This window comes from Bos mutus, chromosome 11, assembly GCF_027580195.1.
Source record: "Bos mutus isolate GX-2022 chromosome 11, NWIPB_WYAK_1.1, whole genome shotgun sequence".
NCBI classification, from domain to species: Eukaryota; Metazoa; Chordata; class Mammalia; order Artiodactyla; family Bovidae; genus Bos; species Bos mutus.
The window spans coordinates 35,856,506-35,877,894 of record NC_091627.1 but is presented as its reverse complement, the minus strand read 5'-3'; the positions used below and the strand labels follow the sequence as shown (position 1 = coordinate 35,877,894).

At 41.2% G+C, this 21,389-nt stretch overlaps 1 protein-coding gene across 1 annotated transcript in view; it reads right to left on the bottom strand.

Moving 5' to 3' along the window:
* WDR43 (WD repeat domain 43) overlaps positions 1–15,078 on the bottom strand; it is a 37,855-nt gene extending 22,777 nt beyond the window's left edge. The window contains exons 1-3 of the mRNA XM_005903856.3: positions 14,815–15,078; positions 5,647–5,784; positions 2,468–2,589 (exon numbers count right to left, since the gene is read on the bottom strand). Of these exons, the coding sequence (XP_005903918.2) occupies positions 2,468–2,589; positions 5,647–5,784; positions 14,815–15,039 (485 nt within the window). The 5' untranslated portion in view covers positions 15,040–15,078. The remainder of the gene's footprint in view (positions 1–2,467; positions 2,590–5,646; positions 5,785–14,814) is intronic.
* Between the last annotated feature and the right edge of the window lie 6,311 nt (positions 15,079–21,389).

Genomic DNA, 21,389 nt, shown 5'->3' with positions numbered 1-21,389 from the left:
GGAAAAGACAAAAGAGTTAAAATGAGAATACAGTAAGAAACTTAAAGGATTGGTCCAGGAGACACAATATCTAAATAACAGTATGCAGTATAAGAGAAAGGAGAAAGCGGGAATTAAATTATCAGATCTGTAGTACAAGAAGAATGAAAAACATGAATTCCCAGGCTAAATGGTCCCTCAAGGGCCAACACAATGCACTGACTGAAGAAAAAAATAAACAAAACACAGAATATTTCAGTGCATAAGAATAATTAACAATGAAAGCCAAAAAAATGAACCAATGCTTCAAAATCCTGGGGGAAATTATTTCCAACTCGAAGTCTGTATCTTCAAATTATTAATCAACTATGAGGACAGAATAAAGACACTGGAAGACATGCATGGTAAATGTATTGAGATTCTGCTTGTCTTCCAGGAAGTCACCAAAAAGAAGAAATAAACCAACGAAGAGAAGAATGGGGTCTAGGAAACAGATTGTTCCATCTGACAAGATAATTTTCAAGATAATGAAAGGAAATCTCAGGATAATCACTAGAATAGAGCAGAGAAGTTCTCCAAGAAATAAATAAAACTGGAGAAAAGCCTACAAAAATTAAATTACTGATTCATCAACTGATGTGTCTGAAAATATGTGAAATTTAAACTATTGCAGGAATGAGACTGAACTAATGACAAGTATACACAAAACTAAGCAAATGAAGCAATAATACACCCCAAAATTTTGTGCCCAAAGATAATACAAACAGTACAGTCCAAGTTTCATCTAAAACAGTATTTAGGTAGGTATAACGTGAACAATGAATATTGTTTAATCAAAGTGTGACATTACAACACTGGGGAAATGCAGATGGAAAAAGGTAGGGACTAAGAGCTAAATCCTCATCTTCCTAAAATGGAAAATAAAATCAATTAACTATAGCATAAGAATGCCAAGAATGAAACTGTAAACACAATATTGTATGAGAGAGCGTAGCTGGGTGAAAGTTTAGACTCTGATTCAACCTCTCTCTTAAGTCAAAACTGGGACAGAGACCACCTTGCAGTGTTACAAAAACAATACTGTGTATAACATGTTGAACAGTGCCTTGAACATTATCAGTCATTCCTGGAAGGACTGGCTTGGTGAACTCTCATCTAGACAGCATTTAAAAGTACAGCTGCATGGGCCCCACCCTGACCTAGTGGACAAGAATCTCCACAGGTGTCTCTTTACAACCATGAGTGTGGTTATTGGAATGCGCTAAACCTCTAGGCAGATGACTCACTGCACCACCAGCCCCAAACCTTCTGTAAAATTCTAAGCCTCTCTCACCACCCCTTCTGCTGGGTCTAGCTTCTCTGCCTCTGAACTAGCTTGTCTGTTTCTGAACTAGCTCCTTCCCATACATTTTACACAGTCCTAGCAAATTGTCTTCCTAAAACATTATTTGGGTTACTCTGCTCCCATGACATTGATCTTCAGTGTCTCCTGCTTATCAAACATCTAAAACTCTAAAAAAAAGTAGTTTTAGTACAGCAGGAAAACACTGTGCCAGAATTCAAGAGAGCAAGATTAGAACTCCCCTGCCACTTATTAGTTGTAAGACTATGAGTATCATTATCCCCCTTAGGATCCTCATCTGCCTAAGTTCAACTACATTCAACAGTCCACATTCACTAAGCATCTACTATACAGTCACTCACAGGATTAGGTGCTTGAACTAGAAGATTGTCTGAGATTTTTATCAAAAACTTACGGCCAGACTCTTATACAGATACTTTGGCTCATATCCTCTACCAGCCATTATTCCCCAGCATGGCCCTCCTCTTAAATTCTACTGCTCCATTCCAAGTAAATCTTTCACTTTTCTTTCTCCTAGCCTTTGCTCCTGCCATATCCCCATGCCACATTCCTTTCCCCACCCTCAAAAAGATTCTCCTGCCCTCTTCTATCCGTCTTACCTCTCTTAAGAAGACCAGCTGAAATTCTTCTCTTCCACCAGGCCTTCCCAACACCACCCTACTCATCTGACCAGTAATTACATGCTGCTGCTACTAAGTCGCTTCAGTCATGTCCGACTCTAGCGACTCCATGGACTGCAGCCCACCAGGCTCCTCCGTCCATGGGATTTTCCAGGCAAGAGTACTGGAGTGGGGTGCCATTGCCTTCTCCGAATTACATGCTACCTTATGGCATCTCTTATGCAGTTATTTTACTCCTGTACCGTTATTTATGTATTAAAATCCTCTTTTATGTATTATGTATTTTTATGTATCTAATACATAGACTTTTATGTATTAAAATCCTCTATGTCCAATTTGATTAAAAATTCCTTGAAAACAGTCTATAACCTTACCAATGTCTACATTCCCCATTGTATCCAATATCCAACTTTACTTATATCAAGAATACAGCCATGATTTGTCAAAACATTAATGCATTCCCAAATAGGCATCGAGCTATCCCAAAAGTATCAATGTTACTCACCACTTTACTTTGCATGTCTGTGTGTTCCATTCCACAATATGTTTATCATCTGAACAACTATACAAACAGCCATTGTCTTGATGCCACTGTATGCAATTGACTCTGTTGTCATGTCCACCATTCTGCAGATTTTTTAAAAAAAGTTTAAAAAAAAAAAAAAGCTCATCCGGTATAATGTATAATATGCACCCTAGATTCATTACTGAACACTTAACTAAAATGTTAGGCCTTAACCTAATAAAAAGGCCTACCCATTAACCTAATTAAAATGAGTATCCATTTCCAACATTAAAAATGAGATAAATCTGCTATAACTTTATCAAATATTAACTTTCTCTTCCCCTCTGCTGGAAAAACATACATCATAAGTCAAAGTCCTAAATGCCTGCTGCTTTTGATAGGAATGCCAGCACTAAGCATGATAAAATACTTCATGCATAGTGGCAATAGTCTGGGACACCTGAGTGAACTAGCAAAGTCAAATCTTAAAGGGTTTAAAGTCAGCACTTAAGGTAAAATTCACTTCTAGTTAAAACTATCCTTGAAAATCCCTTTACAAAAAAAGTACCAAACACTCTCTCAATTTTAAAAATCATTGTTTCTTCAGGGAAACATTGAATGTTTCCATGTGTCACAGCTCATACCATACAGATGTAAGTTTAAATATACTTAGCATAGCAAAATGCTGGCTTACTCAGAGGCACCGCATAGAAATGGACACATTAACTGCGGAAAGACAAGTTCAAGTCTCCCATCTAACACATTCCAGAACAAGCTCATTCAGCAGAGTAAGGTGTTAAATCTTAGGATAAAACCTACTCTCTGAGCAATTACTGTTTTTTCACTCTTTCCACCTAAATTCACATTAATTAAATATACATACAATGAATCATGACTGTATACATATCTAAGCTAAGCATAAAGGTAAACTCACTACTACTATCATACAGACTGCTCCCACCAAAAAAGAAAAATAATTTTAAATGTTAAATTCAATTACTTCCCTTCCTTCCTAACAGCTATCTACTCAAAGCCCTACTTCATAACCGCACACAAAAAACTGAACAAAGGATATGAACGGATAAATTCCACTGAAAGAACTAAGAAATTTTTTAAAAAATTTTCAGTAAGTAATCCAAGAGATACAAAGCAAAACAAAGCAACATTTTCAGTGTGTTCATCTACCTATTTTTCAGCACTGTAATATCCATCCTGGTGAGGCTACAGTGAAAACGGCACTATCGCATGTCGCTAGAGGGCCAGCATACCTTTTTGGAGAGCATCTAGCAACTGTCCACTCATTCATTCATTTACTCATTCAACAAACATTGACTCAATACCAATTACTTCTAATAAACTCATTCCTTGTCAAAGGTTTATATATAATCCTTCGAGGTATCAAAATGACCTAAAAAGGAGTTCAAGCCTCCATCAGTATCACGTCTGTAACTGACTGAAACAGTACCACCATGTACCCAATGGTAGGTCCCTGCTGATCACAGAAGACTGACCAAATCAAAAGATGGGATCCAGGGTATAGTGGGGTAAAAGCAAACATGAGGCCTACACTCAACTTGCAGAGGAAGGAGGAATGAAGGGAGTGTCCCTTTACATATACTTCTGAAAGTTTTTATTTCATTTGTATATTATTTTTACAGTATTTAATATAAAAACAAGTGATATATTTTTAAATGCAGATTTAACAATCAAATAAAAAATTTTCACCTATTAAATAAGTTTGGGTTTTTGGTTGGTCTCATTGTTGTTTTAATAGAATAATCAATGATGACAAAAACATTGCTGAAACACAGGTACCCTGCCACCACTGAGACAAGGACAAATTAGGAAAACTTTCAGAAAAAATTTATACTATGTATAAAAACACCTAACACACACCTTGGACTCATTAGTTATAGATTAGTAATTGTGGGAACCCATGTAAGAAAAAAAGTTTTATAACAAAAAAATCAGAAACTACCTCAATGGTCAGTAACACCACCAAGGGACTATCCAATTTATAGGACTTTAGGCAACTAGGTCTGAACAAATATAAAAATTACTCAAGCTGTAATATAATGGGAAGTATCAGGATACAAAATAGACTGACTAAAACTATCAACAGAGGATCTCTCATTGATAAATTTAGGTACGTGGGGTTCAGGATGGGTGACACATGAACACCCATGGCTGATTCACGTCAATGTATGGAAAAACCACTATAATACTGTAAATAATTAGCCTCCAATTAAAATAAATTAATTTTTAAAATTTAGGTATTATTTTTTTCCCTTTCTAACTTCAGGTATTCCAAATTACTATGGATAGATGTTACTTAAAAGAGAAAACAGTCTTTTACTTATAAATACAGAAAGCATTCCTATATACAGATAGAAATTAAGTAAACATCAAAAACATACTGTAATAGGTAACGGTCTGAAACAAATCATGCCAATTAAGTTACTGTCTGGCAGCACCAAGCCCACATCTCTCTGCTCTGGATGCTGGGGCTGGGGCTCTGCAAACCCCATTTCTGCTTTGCTAGTGGGATCATTAGTGGGCTCCAGACCAAGGGACTTATTACCTTCCTGTCTCCCAGTTTGCATCACCCCAGCGTTTCTTCAACCCAGCAGGAGCAATCCTTTCAGCAGCAGCTGAACTTAAGATGCAGTTTTTTCAACACTTGGAGAACCTGTCTCATCAGCTCCTTTCAAAGATACCAGCAGCCAGCTAGGGCCCACTCCCTCCTCCCAGAAGTCTGGACCTCAAGTCCATAGGGCCAATCTCCCTCGACAGACATCATCTGCACAGAGAGCAACATCTGCTTCTCAAAGGTCTGAGTTTCAGCAACAATCTCACAGCTTCCCTTGTTCCCGAGCCCTGGACATGGTGTGCTCCTTCCTTCAGCTACTGTCTGCGATACCCAGAATTCTTCTTATCCTTTCTTATTTTAAGCCTACGCAACAGTTCTTCACATTCTTCATATTCTGACCTATAATAGTGACAAGGTTACCTAGCACAGCTATTATCAAATATTACTGTTCAAAATTTTAAATATGGAAGGGGCAGAAAATGCCCTTATACTACAGATCCTATAGCATATCCTGAACTGCTTTGTTTTTCATAATCAGTTTCCCAACATCACTCTTTTACATAAAACACACATACAGATAGGTACTTACTATCAATTTACTGTGTAATTCTCCTTTTACTGTACTGTATAATAAAATACTACCAACTGCTGTACCAAGAGCCAACAAGTCAGCCTGGTTACTTGTTACTATAGCTTCTGATTTCCTTTTTTTCCTCTGTGGACCTTCCTGGGGGGGAAAAAAAGACAATTTTTTATTTTATTATTTCAAACACTGAACCATCATTAATGCATAAATGCAAATGCCCTCGAGCCCACAAATGAAATGTGCCTGCTTCTAAAAAATGTTTTTTTAAAGTGGAGATGGGATTTGCTCTCAGATGATTTCTTTTTCACTACTTAGAGTATAATCACTCCACAGGAAGAACTTCTAATACCTGTCCCTGTCTCCTACCTCTGAAATAGGAGAACTTAGAATGCTCTTGGTAGGGTTCTAAGGGCTCCAAGCAGCCTGTTTTCGACTTCTCAGAAACCAACCATTCCCAACAAGTCCAAGCGAAGTCTCCACTCCGAAGCAAAAAGATTACAGATCCATATACAAGCAGCCAATACTTTCCCCTTTACCCACAAAATCTTTCCTTGCCTTGTGGCTTCATTTCAGGAAATGGGATTCAAATATTTTTACATTTATAAACATACAATTACTTCAATTTGAGTCAAAAAATAGTTGAACTCTCAGAGAAGCGCAAAGCACACATCAGAGAAGTTGCTCCAGTGACTGATTAAGGGTCAATCTGAAAGTTCCATGCTGTGTTTGTGATTAGTGTCAAAGAGTCCAAGCCTTCTTTGACTTACTTCAAAAAATGAAACTAAAAAAAAAAAAAAAAACAGCTTCTATCTGTCCATCAAGAAGACAACCAGTGCGTACAACTTCAGAGTACTATTTTAGAGTTTATAATGCCAAATAATAATTTATAATTTTGTAACTTTTCTTCCATATATTTATAATTTTTTAAAATTAAAGCTTGTTAGCCTATGTTTTAACATAAATTCTGAGAAATCCATTCTTTTCATGTAAAACAGACCAAAACCATAAAAAAGATAACTTTTTTTTTCAATACTGCAAGATCTTTGCTCTACAGCACATAAAAAGCAGTTCACGATACATAAAATCTGCCCAACCCAAAAAACCACCAAGAAAACTGATGTTAGCAGTGCACAGACTATCAAGGAGGAGATTTATAAGGCATTTTCCTCTTTTTCTCCTCTTAGTTATCCTACAGAGATGTTACATTTGAAGAATTTGATTCACTGGACATACTAAGTCAACAAAAAATTGAAAGATTTAACAAAAAATAAGATATCTTTAAATATGGAAAAAATAATGCACATTTTACAAGTCTTGAGAAATGTATTACATTAATAAACCCAAAAGAGAAGTTAAAATTAAGAGTCAAAGTCTAAGTCTGATGGTCTCATCAGTAACATTTAATTTGACTGAACACTAAACTCAATCAAGAACTGTCCCAAGCTCCACCTTCAGTTACATCAATTTCTAAAGGCACCTCTGAATGATCCCAGAGGGCAAATGTGGCTTCTGCGTAAGGTTATGAACACAGACACCAATTTCAGGCAAGGGAAGCAGGGGAAAGTGTACCAACCTAATACTACCTCATCAGAAAACTCTTCTCTGAAAGATTCTAGAAAGTGTTTCTTCTATTCTTGGTTTTCCTCAAATCAAACTAAAATTACCTACACTGAGGTTTCTAACGTGTGGAACATGGGCTGATCCAAATATGTGTATGTTTTTCTGTAGATATGCATCTGCATTAAAAAGCACAAAGAGGGCTTCCCTGGTGGCTCAGTGGTAAAGAATCCGGCTACCAATGCAGGAGACAGACACAGGTTCAATCCCTGGCCCAGGAAGATCTCACATGCCACAGCGCAACTAAAGCCTGTGGGCCGCAAGTACTGAGCCTGTGCTCCAGAGCCCCAGAGCCCCAGCTACTGAAGTCGGCATGCCCTAGAGCCTGTGCTCCACAACAAGAGAAGTCACCCCAATGAGAAGCCCACGCACCACAACCAGAGAAAAGCCTGGGCAGTAACAAAGGCCCAGCACAGCCAAAAACAGATAAATTATTTTTTTTAAAGCACAAAGAAATTTTAGAAATTAAACATTAACATATTCAAAACCCTCATTTACCTATCAGCAAAATCTCCATTTTGGGGAGAAGCAAGCAGAGGCTAGTGGTAGGAATATTACAGAAATTATGTCCAATTTTGAGGATCATTGGTCTAAACCTAAATAATAATCCAATTAGTTAACCTCAAACAACTAACAACTCACATAAGTTTTCTCCAAGTTGGGTGATCTTTTTAAAAACTAACTTCTCATTCAATAGGATGCGTATGTCCAAACAAGTAACACATGCAACCAGATAAGTTTATATAACCAATGTGTGTTTTAGTGAAACCTAATATTTTAACGATGGTGTGATCACTCACCTAGAGCCAGACATCCTGGAATGTGAAGTCAAGTGGGCCTTAGGAAGCATCACTGGGAACAAAGCTAGTGGAGGTGATGGAATTCCAGTTGAGTTATTTCAAATCCTAAAAGATGATGCTGTCAAAGTGCTGCACTCAATATGCCAGCAAATTTGGATAACTCAGCAGTGGCCACAGGACTGGAAAAGGTCAGTTTTCACTTCAATCACAAAGAAAGGCAATGCCAAAGAATGCTCAAACTACCGCACAATTACACTCATCTCACACGCTAGTAAAGTAATGCTCAAAATTCTCCAAGCCAGGCTTCAGCAATACGTGAACCATGAACTTCCAGATGTTCAAGCTGGACTTAGAAAATGCAGAGGAACCAGAGATCAAATTGCCAACATCCGCTGGATCATCAAAAAAGCAAAAGAGTTCCAGAAAAACATCTATTTTTGCTTTATTATTGATTATGCCAAAGCCTTTGACTGTGTGGATCACAATAAACTGTAGAAAATTCTGAAAGAGATGGGAATACCAGACCACCTGACCTGCCTCTTGAGAAATCTGTATGCAGGTCAGGAAGCAACAGTTAGAACTGGACATGGAACAACAGACTGGTTCCAAATAGGAAAAGGAGTACGTCAAGGCTGTGTATTGTCACCCTGCTTATTTAACTTCTATGCAGAGTACATTATGAGAAACGCCAGGAGAAATATCATTAACCTCAGATATGCAGATGACACCACCTTTATGGCAGAAAGTGAGGAGGAACTAAAAAGCCTCTTGATGAAAGTGAAAGAGGAGAGTGAAAAAGTTGGCTTAAAGCTCAACATTCAGAAAACAAAGATCATAGTATCTGGTCCCATCACTTCATGGGAAATAGATTGGAAAACAGTGGAAACAGTGTCAGTATTCTTGGGGGTTCCAAAATCACTGCAGATGGTGATTGCAGCCATGAAATTAAAAGATGCTTACTCCTTGGAAGTTATGACCAACCTAGACAGCATATTTAAAAACAGAGACATTACTTTGCCAACAAAGGTCTGTCTAGTCAAGGCTATGGTTTTTCCAGTGGTCATGTATGGATGTGAGAGTTGGACTATGAAGAAAGCTGAGTGCTGAAAAATTGATGCGTTTGAACTGTGGTGCTGGAGAAGACTCCTGTGAGTCCCTTGGACTGCAAGGAGATCCAACAAGTCCATCTTAAAGGAGACCAGTCCTGGGTGTTCATTCGAAGGACTGATGCTGAGGCTGAAACTCCAATACTTTGGCCACACTCATTGGAAAAGACTCTGATGCTGGGAGGGATTGGGGGCAGGAGAAGGGGATGACAGAGGATGAGATGGCTGGATGGCATTACCGACTCGACAGACGTGAGTCTGAGTGAACTCCGGGAGTTGGTGATGGACAGGGAGGCCAGGCATGCTGTGATTCATGGGGTCGCAAAGAGTCGGACACGACTAAGCGACTGAACTGAAATGAATATTTTAACCCCATTACTATATACTTCTGAAATCAAGAGTGTAGTGGGACTAATGATTATAGATTATGACAGACTTCTGTTGGCATTTTCTATTAGAACCTATTATTTCTGTGATCAAAAATTTCAATGACTCCTCAGAGAAGAGTAAATCAAAAAAACAACTGTTTGGCATTCAAAAGCATCCACAATTTCCCTCCAGCCCACCTTTTCTAGTCTCATTTCCAATTCCATCCTTACATTACACTCCCTAGTCAAGAATGTGTGTTAGTTGCTCAGTCGTGTCCGACTCTTTGCAAGCCCATGACTGTAGTCTGTCAGGCTCCTCTGTCCATGGAGTTCTCTGGGCAAGAATACTTGAGTGGGTTGCCATTCCCTTCTCCAGGGGATCTTCTCAACCCAGGGATCTAACCCGGATCTGCTGCACTGCAGGCAGATTCTTTACCATCTGAGCCACCAGAGTCACGAATACACTTTCCCATTGGCTTGTCCCTCCTTTTGGAGAGAACTTTTTCTACCCATCTCAAATTTCAATTTGGTTAAAAAAAAAAAAACTTGATCCATGCTTCAGGGTCGACCTCAAATATGTTCTCTCCACAAAAATCTCCTCTTTCTGTTAAGACTCAAGTCATACTCTGCTTTGCATTACAGACACAGTATATCTGAATTGTCTTTATTTCTTCTTTAATGTCTTAGTCATACTGCTTTGTTTCATGTCATGTGCATGTTAATGACATGTGTAAATATATAAAGTAATGGAAAAGGTAGGCTAAAAATTTAGTTCATCTATCTGTAATCAGTAAATCTGAGTTTCAGGGAATTTCCTGGTGGTTCCATGGTGAGGACTCTGGCACTTTCACTGCTGGGCTCCAGTTCAATCCCTGGTCAGGGAATTAACATCCAACAAGCCACACGAAGCGTGGGGGAAAAAAAAGAGAGAGAAGAAAATCTGAGCTCCAGAAGGTACCAGGAATGAAGACCAAAAGGATAGGGTCTATTACTTAGACTACAGAGTCTTTGCCAATGTGAAAGGCTGGCTGAGGTAAGCAATAAATGCAAACAACAGTCTCAAGAAAGCCGTGTTTGATCTAGAAGGCAATCGGAAGGCTGAGTGAGAATCTGCATGTGCATGATTCATAAAAGCAAGGCATGGTACAGATGTGAAGACAGAGAGAAAAAGCACAACCAGGTGATGAGAAGTCTGATTTTGATCAATTAAGCACTGACTTTTTAGGCTGAGATCCCAGAGTAAGAAGAGTTTACATACATACACACTCATAAAAACATGTGTGTATACAGCTGAAACAAGTTTCACCAAAAAACTTAAACTTTACTATGCAAAATACACTCTACATTGTCTATGCCATTTCTGTAATGCTATCACAATCCACTAAATCTATTTCACAATCCACTAATAGTTCGAAACCTATTTTTGAGAAATACTGACCTCTAGTCACTGAAAATCATGGCAAAGTTTCAAGTTTCATTCTGCAATTGGTCTCCTATGCCACCATTTCTTGGCCTATTTTAGCTGTCCCTTACTCTGGCAAATGCTCAAATTTCATGGGTAACAACGAATAAAATGTGTGCATTTTACATGTAATTACATACAGTATGTACATCAAAAATAAATCTTAATTTATTTCTGCCAGTAAGATCTAATACGCAAACCTTACTCTTTTTAAGTCTAAACACTGGAGAGACCTTAGGACAGAGCATTATATCATAACATAAGTAAACTGTGCTTCTTCTCTAAGGGTTAGGACTGGGGTTGCTCAGGTCTTTCCCAGAAACATGTTTAATGCTACTGTGCCTGCCCTGTCCAAAGCCTGAAATGCCATGTGCTTCATTCAATAAGCACTAAGCTATGCAGGGTCATTTTAACTGCAGTGACAGCAAAGCAACATAAATGCATTTACTGTGGTAGCCAGTCCGTTTCTTCAGGACTTATCAGCAGTTAGGGAAGGAAAAACTGAAAAGTTTGGATCTTAAAGGAGCAATGAAATAGCAGGTGGCTCAGCCACTTAATGTGTGCCTCTGGCATATCACCTAACATCTCAGCCTTAAACACATAAACCTGAGACTCTAAAAACAGCGTTCACCCAGTCCATCAACCTGTCTCCTTGCATGTTCCTCATCATCATTTGCAGTCCTCTTCCTCCAGGCTCCATCACTGAAATAAAATGCTTAGCTACATAATACATACAAAAAAGTCCTAAAGACCACTGTGACAAAGATGCCAAGAATTATCATCATTTTGTGACCAAAAACAAGCAGCAGCAGTCTAATTTTTCTAAAAATTTATGAACCACTGCTTTAACTCCTGTCACCCAAGAAACCCAGCACCAAATCGTTTTTCTCCACTAATAAGTGTAATGTCACCAAACTTTGTCCTTGGGTGGCCAACTGCCAATTACTAAGCCAGAGAATACTCCTATAAAATAATATAAATCTACAATAAAAGTTTACGAAAACATGTTAGAACTCAAGTGGCAAGGATCATAACCCAGGGACCTGGGAGCAAAGGTAGAAAATGAAGATTTGCAGCAACCACTATCTTTAAAAATCACCTGACTTTACGATTTTACAAAGTACACATGCAAGTGTAATACAGGAAAATTGCTTCTCTCCCTAATTTTCAAGTGAAATTGATGCTCCAAGAGAATACAATCCCAAGATGATGAACACTGGATGTCTCTACATTGCTCCCAGTTCGCAATTCTATGACTCAAGATCTAAGGTTCAAGTAAGAGCACTGGATGAGCAGTCAATGCCCTCGACTCTAATGGCCACAACTACTTCACTGGTTATTAAGGCTTTGGTGAAGTCAGTTAAACGTTCTTAGTTCTGACTCTCAAGTTTTTAAAAATGTGACTTTAGGGCATTTCATAGAGTCAGCTGGCTAAAGTGAGAGCATATGAGTAAATGGATACTGAAGCCTGTAAGAACTTTTTTTAATGCAGCCTGACTCTTTTTCAAGGAGGCCTCCAAAAGTAAAGTGACTTGCTCAATGTGACAAAACAAGTTTGGTTCATGGGTATGAAACCAAACCCATTTTTCTACCGTATCATTGTGCTATAAACAATCCCAAACTGATTTTAACAGTAAGTTTAAGGCTAGGTAAAAGTTTTATTCTTCAGACATATGATTGCAAGGCAAGAGAAAATCAAGTGGGTGACAAATGTCTGCCAGCCTAATAGTAACGATTTGTTGCTCATAATGAAGAGCTGAGCTCTAAACACTGGTATTCTAGTCCTGGTTCTATTTTTGGTGTTTTTCAAGTTGCTTGATTTTCCAAAACCTGGTTCTTCTTCCTGAACAAAGCAAAAAGTTAGTTTTTAATCTACCGTGCAGGAGTAACCATGCAAATAAGAGACAGTAACAATTAATACTTGCGGTACTTACACACCAGGAACTACTCTAGACGTTTTAGGCATCATTAAGTAATACTAACCTTCACAACCACTCTTGAGGTGAGCACTATTACTCCTATTTTACAAATGAGGAACTAGAGGCACAAATACAAAGACACCAAGCCTGGATTCGAGGCCAGGAGTTTAGTTTGGGTCCTTGCATCTAACCATTGCTCCACATTTCCTATCACCATAGGAACTATTATCATTTACAAGACTGTTAAAAAACACAAACAAATAACCCGGTGTACGAGACAGCAAAAGAGACACTGATGTATAGAACAGTCTTATGGACTCTGTGGGAGAGGGAGAGGGTGGGAAGATTTGGGAGAATGACATTGAAACATGTAAAATATCATATAAGAAACGAGTTGCCAGTCCAGGTTCGATGCATGATACTGGATGCTTGGGGCTAGTGCACTGGGACCACCCAGAGGGATGGTATGGGGAGGGAGGAGGGTTCAGGATGGGGAACACATGTATACCTGTGGCGGATTCATTTTGATATTTGGCAAAACTAATACAATTACGTAAAGTTTAAAAATTAAATAAAATTAAAAATATACATTCAAAAAAAAAAACACAAACACAGAAATCTGAAAAGGAGAAATATGCAAAGTACTGTAATCTTGATGACAACTGTGATTTTTTTAAGTCCTAGTTTTATGCACTGATACGGCTTCTTTAATAGTCAATCGGAGTTACTTCATCTAGAAAGTATAAAAACCTAGCTTAATATCTGAAAAATATCTAAGCATACTCATGCAAAGTGTAACAAATTAGTTATATCCCGACTTTCAACCTAAAAAGTTAGAGGAAAGTTTCCTGGAATAGTCAGAGGGAGTTAAGATCTGTACCAAACAGTTGTTGTTTTTTTTTCCCCTTTTTAGTGCATTTGTGTTTAAACACTTTTTAAGGTTGAAACAGAGTGTTAGCTAAACCCCACACAGCTCAATACTGACATTTTCAAATCATACTGCACTGATCCGGGCTGGCTACCTTATAGGTGCAGTACCCACGTGCGTCTGAGTTAGTGCAGACGTAGTCGAGTGACTCAAAAGTGAATGGCATCTTACCTGAGATGGGTCCCTAAGAGTGAAAAGCTTTCCCTAACTCAGCAGTAGCCCCGTCTAAGAGAAACTTCCCTTGGACTCATGTTCGTTAAGCTACAATTTCACTTTACCTCCATGTCTTAATGCAGACTTCAGACTTGGGGAAAAGGGGATGTATCAAGGGCGAGGCGTGCAGATGTTAAAATTTTAAAAGCAAGAAGGTTCAAATGGCTAAGAATGGAACCCAGGCTGGGAAAGTTAGGACTTTCAAGAGTCTCACATCCTAGACGTGGGAGAGAACACGTGGTGAGCCGGCACCCAAGCGGGGGGGCGGGCGGTGGATGGGGGTGTCCGGAAGCAAGGAAACAGACTTGTTCATTTTAACTGCCCAAAGCAAAGTCGATGAGCTCGGTAAGGGTCGGAGAATAGTACTGCCCCAAAGCGGGGCTCTGTCAAAACCCACAGTTCTGAAGAGCGCAAGCCAAGAGAACCGGCCGGGCGGCAGGAAGCCGCCCCTGGGGGGCCTGGGGCCTCGGCGAATATGGCGGCCCCGGCGACGAGAGGCCCAGACAGCACGGAGCCCACCGGTAGGGCTCAAGTCCACTGCCCGTCGGATCTGGCCGCACCCGTTCTCTCTGCCCTCTGGACAGGCCGCGCACGGGGGTGGCGGCGTGGGCCCACCCTGCGCCGCCACTGCGCTCGGTGCCTCCTCGCTCCGGGCCTCCGAGGGCCACGCGCGATGCCAGACCGCGCGCCGCCGGGCCGGGGGGCAATAATGCCGAGCCTGGGAGAGTGCCCGCCCCGCGCCGTTCTGCTCACTTTACCTTGGCCTGCAGCCTCGCTGGCGCCCAGGCCAGGCAGGTGCAGGTACCGCTGAGGTGCGCGGAAGGCACGTACTCCTGGTGTAGCCGGTTGTTGGCTGTCTCCCACACTCGCAGGTGACCATCGGCAGACGCTAAAGCGAAATAGGCCTGGCTCTGCGGGGAGAAAGCGCAGGGGACCCCCGCGGGGGACAGGGGGTCGGCAACACCACCGCCACCCGCCGCCATTGCTGCTCTTGCTCCGCGGCAGCCACGTGTTCGGCCCTGCGCAGGCGCATCGGGGAGAGGCGGGGCCTGGAGGGAGGAAGTGGGGCGGAGGGAGTTCAGGGAGCAGAGGGAGTATCTCTTCGAGATGCGAGCGAGCGTTGGACCGCCTACCCATGGACGGTGGCCCGGTGGGCTCAGTGCTAATTTGTTCTGGAGACGAGTGAGTGGAGGAGAATGACAGGACTCTGGCCTTAAAAAAAAAAAGGAAAAGGTGTTTTTTGTTTTAATTTAAATAACATGATTGAACGAGATGTTTGAAACAAGCGTTCAGCTATAATTCCGTGATTGTGACAACACTTCCCATTTTTCCTTATCCACTTAAAATCTGTAATCCTGCTCACATTAATAATCTATTCAGTCATAATAGTATTAAAGTAAAGGGGGAGTCTTTTCAGTCTTCTTTGGTCAAGATTTATCCCATGTTACCGCACCAAATGTTCAGTTTTTAATGTCTCCATAACATTTCACCAAATTTCTGATTCAAGAAATGTCAGGTACTATTCAGCCACACAGAATTTATTGATCAGCAGGAAAAACACACACACAACAAAAGAAACCCACTGCCCTCAAGGGCTATAGGAGACTCTGAATCTTTTATAAGTAGAAAGAGTCATGGTAAAATCTGCATTTTATATTATCTGGAATGACATAAACTGATCTACATTTTAAAAGGCCTCCTGCATGTTTCATGGAGACAGTAGAGCGGCAAGAATGAAAGCAAAGAGACAAGAAAGAAGGAGGATGGTGGATTGTGGTGGTGAGAAATGGTCCAGATTCAGATATAGCCTGAAGTTGAGCCAACAAGACTTGCTAAATGGATTGATTATGAAGGATGAGGAAGAGTGAAGGATGACTCTAAGGCCTGAGAGGATAAGTGAATGGTGAATAAATAACCATTAGCTGAACTGGGGAAATGGGTCTGGATGGAGTGGAAATCAAGACTTCTGTTTTGGACAGTTAAGGCTGAGATGGCCATTAGACATCCAAATAGAGTTACTCAGTGGGGAGTCAGATATATGAGGAAATCACAGATATAAATTGTGCATGCATTAGTATTCAGATGCTATTTGAAACTGTAGGACTGGTCAGATCATCTAGAATGTAAGTATAAATAGAGAAAAAAGCTTAGCTCCAAAATGTGCTAACCTGTCAGGAACAGAAAGAGAACCCAGCGAAGGAGATTAAGAAGGGTTAACAGTGATTAAAGCCCTGGAGAATGAGATGCCCTGAAAACCAAAAATTTTATAAGGATTTCAGAAGCAAGACATAATCAAAACCATGTCAAATTCTGTAAGATGAAGACTGAGAATCAATGGCAAGATCAAGATCATTGTTGGCTTTTCAAAAGCATTTTTAGTACAGAGGTAGGGGAATAACTCATTGCGGAAAATAGAGCGGGAAATGGGAGGTGAGAAAGGGCAGAAAAGTATAGACAGCTATTTCTAGGATTTTTGTTATAAAAGAGCTTGTGCTAGTCTTCATAAAGACAGGTCTGAGCTAGAGTTACAGATTTGTTAGTCATAAATGAAAATAAAAGCTTGTTTCACACGAATTATACATCAGGCAGTCTTCTAGGTGCTCAGTGTGTATTAATTCATTTAGTCCTCACAACAGCCTTAGGATGTAGAAACTATCAACATCTACATCTTTCTGATAAGAAATTGACGTGTAGAGCTGGGCAATGGAGGAAAAGCTTGAGCAAAGACAACCAGACCCAATGAGTATGTAGGGTTTATATAGATGACCCTCTGATACCCAAGCATATCAATTCCTTGACCTCCTCCCTTTCAATGATCTCTATGCCACACCAGCCACTCACTCCCACTATCATGTCCCAGACCTTGCCATGCAATAAATGCACCTCTTTCATAATCTCAGTTTCCACACACCAGTCTATACCACCAACTCCGATCTTTTCAGCTCACTCCCTCTGACTCCCAGCATTCAGCCGGTCCTTCTACCCGACCAGACCATCAATTCATTCATCCTGAGGCAATGGCACCCCACTCCAGTACTCTTGCCTGGAAAATCCCATGGATGGAGGAGCCTGGTAGGCTGCAGTCCATGGGGTCGCTAAGAGTCGGACACGACTGAGTGACTTCACTTTCACTTTTCACTTTCATGCATTGGAGAAGGAAATGGCAACCCACTCCAGTGTTCTTGCCTAGAGAATCCCAGGGACAGGGGAGCCTGGTGGGCTGCCGTCTACGGGGTCACACAGAGTCGGACACGACTGAAGTGACGTAGCATAGCATAGCATAGCATAGTCTTTTCACCAGCCCTCATACCTCCTCCCTGATGGCTGCACTTTCCTCTTAATTTATCCTAAATTCTCTCATTACAACCCTCGACTCCCTTGCCTCTTTCCCTCATCAAAGTCTTGGTAAAATCACAAGCCTGGGAGTTCCCTGGCAGGCCAGTGGTTAGGATTCCACAATTCTACTGTTGGGGCCCTAGTTCCATGGTCAGTTCAGTTCAGTTCAGTCCCTCAGTCATGTCCAACTGTTTGCGACCCAAAGGAATGCAGCACACTAGGCATCCCTGTCCACCATCAACTCCCGGAGCTTGCTCAAACTCACGTCCATCAAGTCGGTCATGCCATCCAACCATCTCATCCTCTGTTGGCCCCTTCTCCTCCCACCTTCAGTTTTTCCCAGCATTAGAGTCTTTTCCAACAAGTCAGTGCTTCGCATCAAGTGGCCAAAGTATTGGAGATTCAGCTTCAGCATCAGTCCTTCCAGTGAATATTCAGGACTGATTTCCTTTAGGATGGACTAGTTGGATCTCCTTACTGTCCAAAGGACTCTCAAGAGTCTTCTCCATCCCCACAGTTCAGAAGCATCAATTCTTCAGCACTCAGCTTTCTTTATAGTCTAACTCTCACATCCATACATGACTACTGGAAAAACCATAGCTTTGACTAGATGGACCTTTGTCTGTAAAGAAATCTCTCTACTTTTTAATATGCTGTCTAGTTTTGGCATAGCTTTTCTTCAAAGGAGCAAACATATTTTAATCTCATGGCTGCAGTCACCATCTGCAGTGATTTTAGAGCCCAAGAAAAGAAAGTCTGTCACTATTTCCATTGTTTCCCCATCTATTTGCCATGAAGTGATGGAACCATACGTCATGATCTTAGTTTTCTGAATGTTGAGTTTTAAGTCAACTTTTTCACTCTCCTCTTTCACTTTCATCAAGAGGCTCTTTAGTTCATCTTCCTTTTCTGCCATAAGGGTGATGTTATGTGCATATCTGAAGTTACTGATATTTCTCCCTGGAATCTTGATTTCAGCTTGTGCTGCAGCCAGTTCAGCATTTCGCATGATGTACTCTGCATATAAGTTAAATAAGCAAGGTGACAACATACAGCCTTGATGTATTCCTTTCCCAATTTGGAACCAGTCCGTTGTTCCATGTTTGGTTCTAACTGTTGCTTCTTGACCTGCATAGAGATTTCTCAAGAGACAAATAAGGTGGTCTGGTATTCCCATCTCTTTAAGAATTTTCCACAATTTGTTGTGATCCACAGAGTCAAAGGCTTTAGCATAGTCAATGAAGCAGAAGTAAGATGTTTTTCTGGAACTCTCTTGCTTTTTCTATGATCCAACGGATTTGGCAATTTGATCTCTTGTTCCTCTGCCTTTACTAAATTCAGCTCAAACATCTGGAAGTTCTCAGTTCACATACTGTTGAAGCCTGGCTTGGAGAATTTTGAACATTACATTGCTACCTTGTGAGATGAGTACAAGACAGTAGTAGGGGTGAGATCACATTTAGAATCAAACCCCATACCTGCCAGACGTGCTCTGAGGGCTCAAACATACCTTGTACACACCAGGACCCAGAGACCCCACAGAGATTGAGACAGAACTGTGTTTAAGTGTCTCCTGAGGAGGTACCGGTCAGCAGTGGACTGCTGAGGGGCAGGGGCTCTGAGTGCAGTAGACCTGGGTATGGCATAAGCCCTCTTGGAGGAGGTTGCCTTTAACCCCACCATAGAGCCATCAGAACTTACACAGGATTGGGGAAACACTCTTGGAGGGCACAAACAGAAACTTGTGTGCACCAGGACCCAGGAGAAAGGAGCAATGACCCCACAAGAGACTGACTCAGACTTGCCCGTGGGTGTCCAGGAGTCTCTGGCGGAGGTGTGGGTCAGCGGTGGCCTGCTGCAGGGTTGGGGGCACTGAGTATAGCAGTGCACGCATGGGATCTTCTGAAGGAGGTCGCCATTATCTTCTTCATTACCTCCACCATAGTTTGGCCTCAGGTCTAATAACAGGGAGGAAATACAACCCTGTCCATCAACAAAAAATTGGATTAAAGATTTACTCAGCATGGCCCCGCCCATCAGAACAAGAACCAGTTTCCCCCTCAGTCAGTCTCTCCCATCAGGAAGCTTCCATAAGCCTCTTATCCTTCTCCATCAGAGGGCAGACAGGCTGAAAACCACAATCACAGAAAACTAATCAATCTCATAATATGGACCACAGTTCAGTTCAGTTCAGTCGCTCAGTCGTGTCCAACTCTTTGCGACCCCATGAATCGCAGCACGCCAAGCCTCCCTGTCCATCACTAACTCCTGGAGTTCACCCAGACCCACGTCCATCGAGTCAGTGATGCCATCCAGCCATCTCATCCTCTGTCGTCCCCTTCTCCTCCTGCCCCCAATCCCTCCCAGCATCAGAGTCCTTTCCAATGAGTCAACTCTTCACATGAGGTGGCCAAAGTACTGGAATTTCAGCTTTAGCCTCATTCCTTCCAAAGAAATCCCAGGGCTGATCTCCTTTAGAATGGACTGGTTGGATCTCCTTGCAGCCCAAGGGACATTCAAGAGTCTTCTCCAACACCACAGTTCAAAAGCATCAATTCTTCAGCGCTCAGCCTTCTAACTCAATGAAACTGTGAGCCATGCCTTGTAGGACCACCCAAGATGGACGGGTCATGGTGGAGAGTTCTGACAAAATGGGTCCACTGGAGAAGGGAATGGCAAACCACTTCAGTATTCTTGCCCTAAGAACCCCATGAACAGTATGAAAAGGCAAAAAGATAGGACACTGAAAGATGAACTTTCCAGGTTGGTAGGTCCCCAATATGCTACTGAAGATCAGTGGAGAAATAACTCCAGAAAGAATGAAGAGACGGAGCCAAAGCAAAAACAACACCTAGCTGTGGATGTGACTGGTGATGGAAGTGAAGTCCAATGTTGTAAAGAGCAATCTTGCATAGAAACCTGGAATGTTAGGTCCATGAATCAGGGTAAATTGGAAGTGGTCAAACAGGAGATGTCAAGAGTGAACACCGACATTTTAGGAATAAGCGAACTAAAATGGACCGGAATGGGTGAATTTAACTCAGATGACCATTATATCTACTACTGTGGGCAAGAATCCCTTAGAAGAAATGGAGTAGCCATCAGAGTCAACAAAAGATTTCAAAATGCAGTACTTGGATGCAATCTCAAAAACGACAGAATGATCTCTATTTGTTTCCAAGGCAAACCATTCAATATTACAGTAATCCAAGTCTATACCCTGACCAGTAATGCTGAAGAAGCTGAAGTTGAATGGTTCTGTGAAGACATACAACCTTATAGAACTAACACTGGCTGCAGCACAAGCTGGAATCAAGATTGCTGGGAGAAATATCAATAACCTCAGATATGCAGATGACACCACCCTTATGATGAAAGTGAAAGAGGAGAGTGAAAAAGTTGACTTAAAACTCAACATTCAGAAAACTAAGATCTTGGCAAATGGTCCCATCACTTCATGGCAAATAGATGGGGAAATAATGGAAACAGTGACAGACTTTCTTTTCTTGGGCTCCAAAATCATTGCAGATGGTGACTGCACGTAATTAAAAGACGCTTGCTCCTTGGAAGAAATGTTATGACCAATCTAGGCAGCATATTAAAAAGCAGAGACATTACTTTTCCAACAAAGGTCTGTCCAGTCAAAGCTATGGTTTATCCAGTAGTCATGCATGGATGTGAGAGTTGGACTATAAAGAAAGCTGAGCACTGAAGAATTGATGCTTTTGAACTGTGGTGTTGGAGAAGACTTTTGAGAGTCCTTTGGACAGCAAGGAAATCCAACCAGTCCATCCTAAAGGAAATCAGTCCTGAATATTCATTGGAAGGACTGATGCTAAAGCTGAATCTCCAATACTTTGGCCACCGGATGCGAAGAACTGACTCGTTGGAAAAGACCCTGATGCTGGGAAAGATTCAAGGTGGGAGAAGAAGGGGACGATGACAGAGGATGAGAATGTTGGATGGCATCACCGACTCAATGCACATGAGTTTGAGT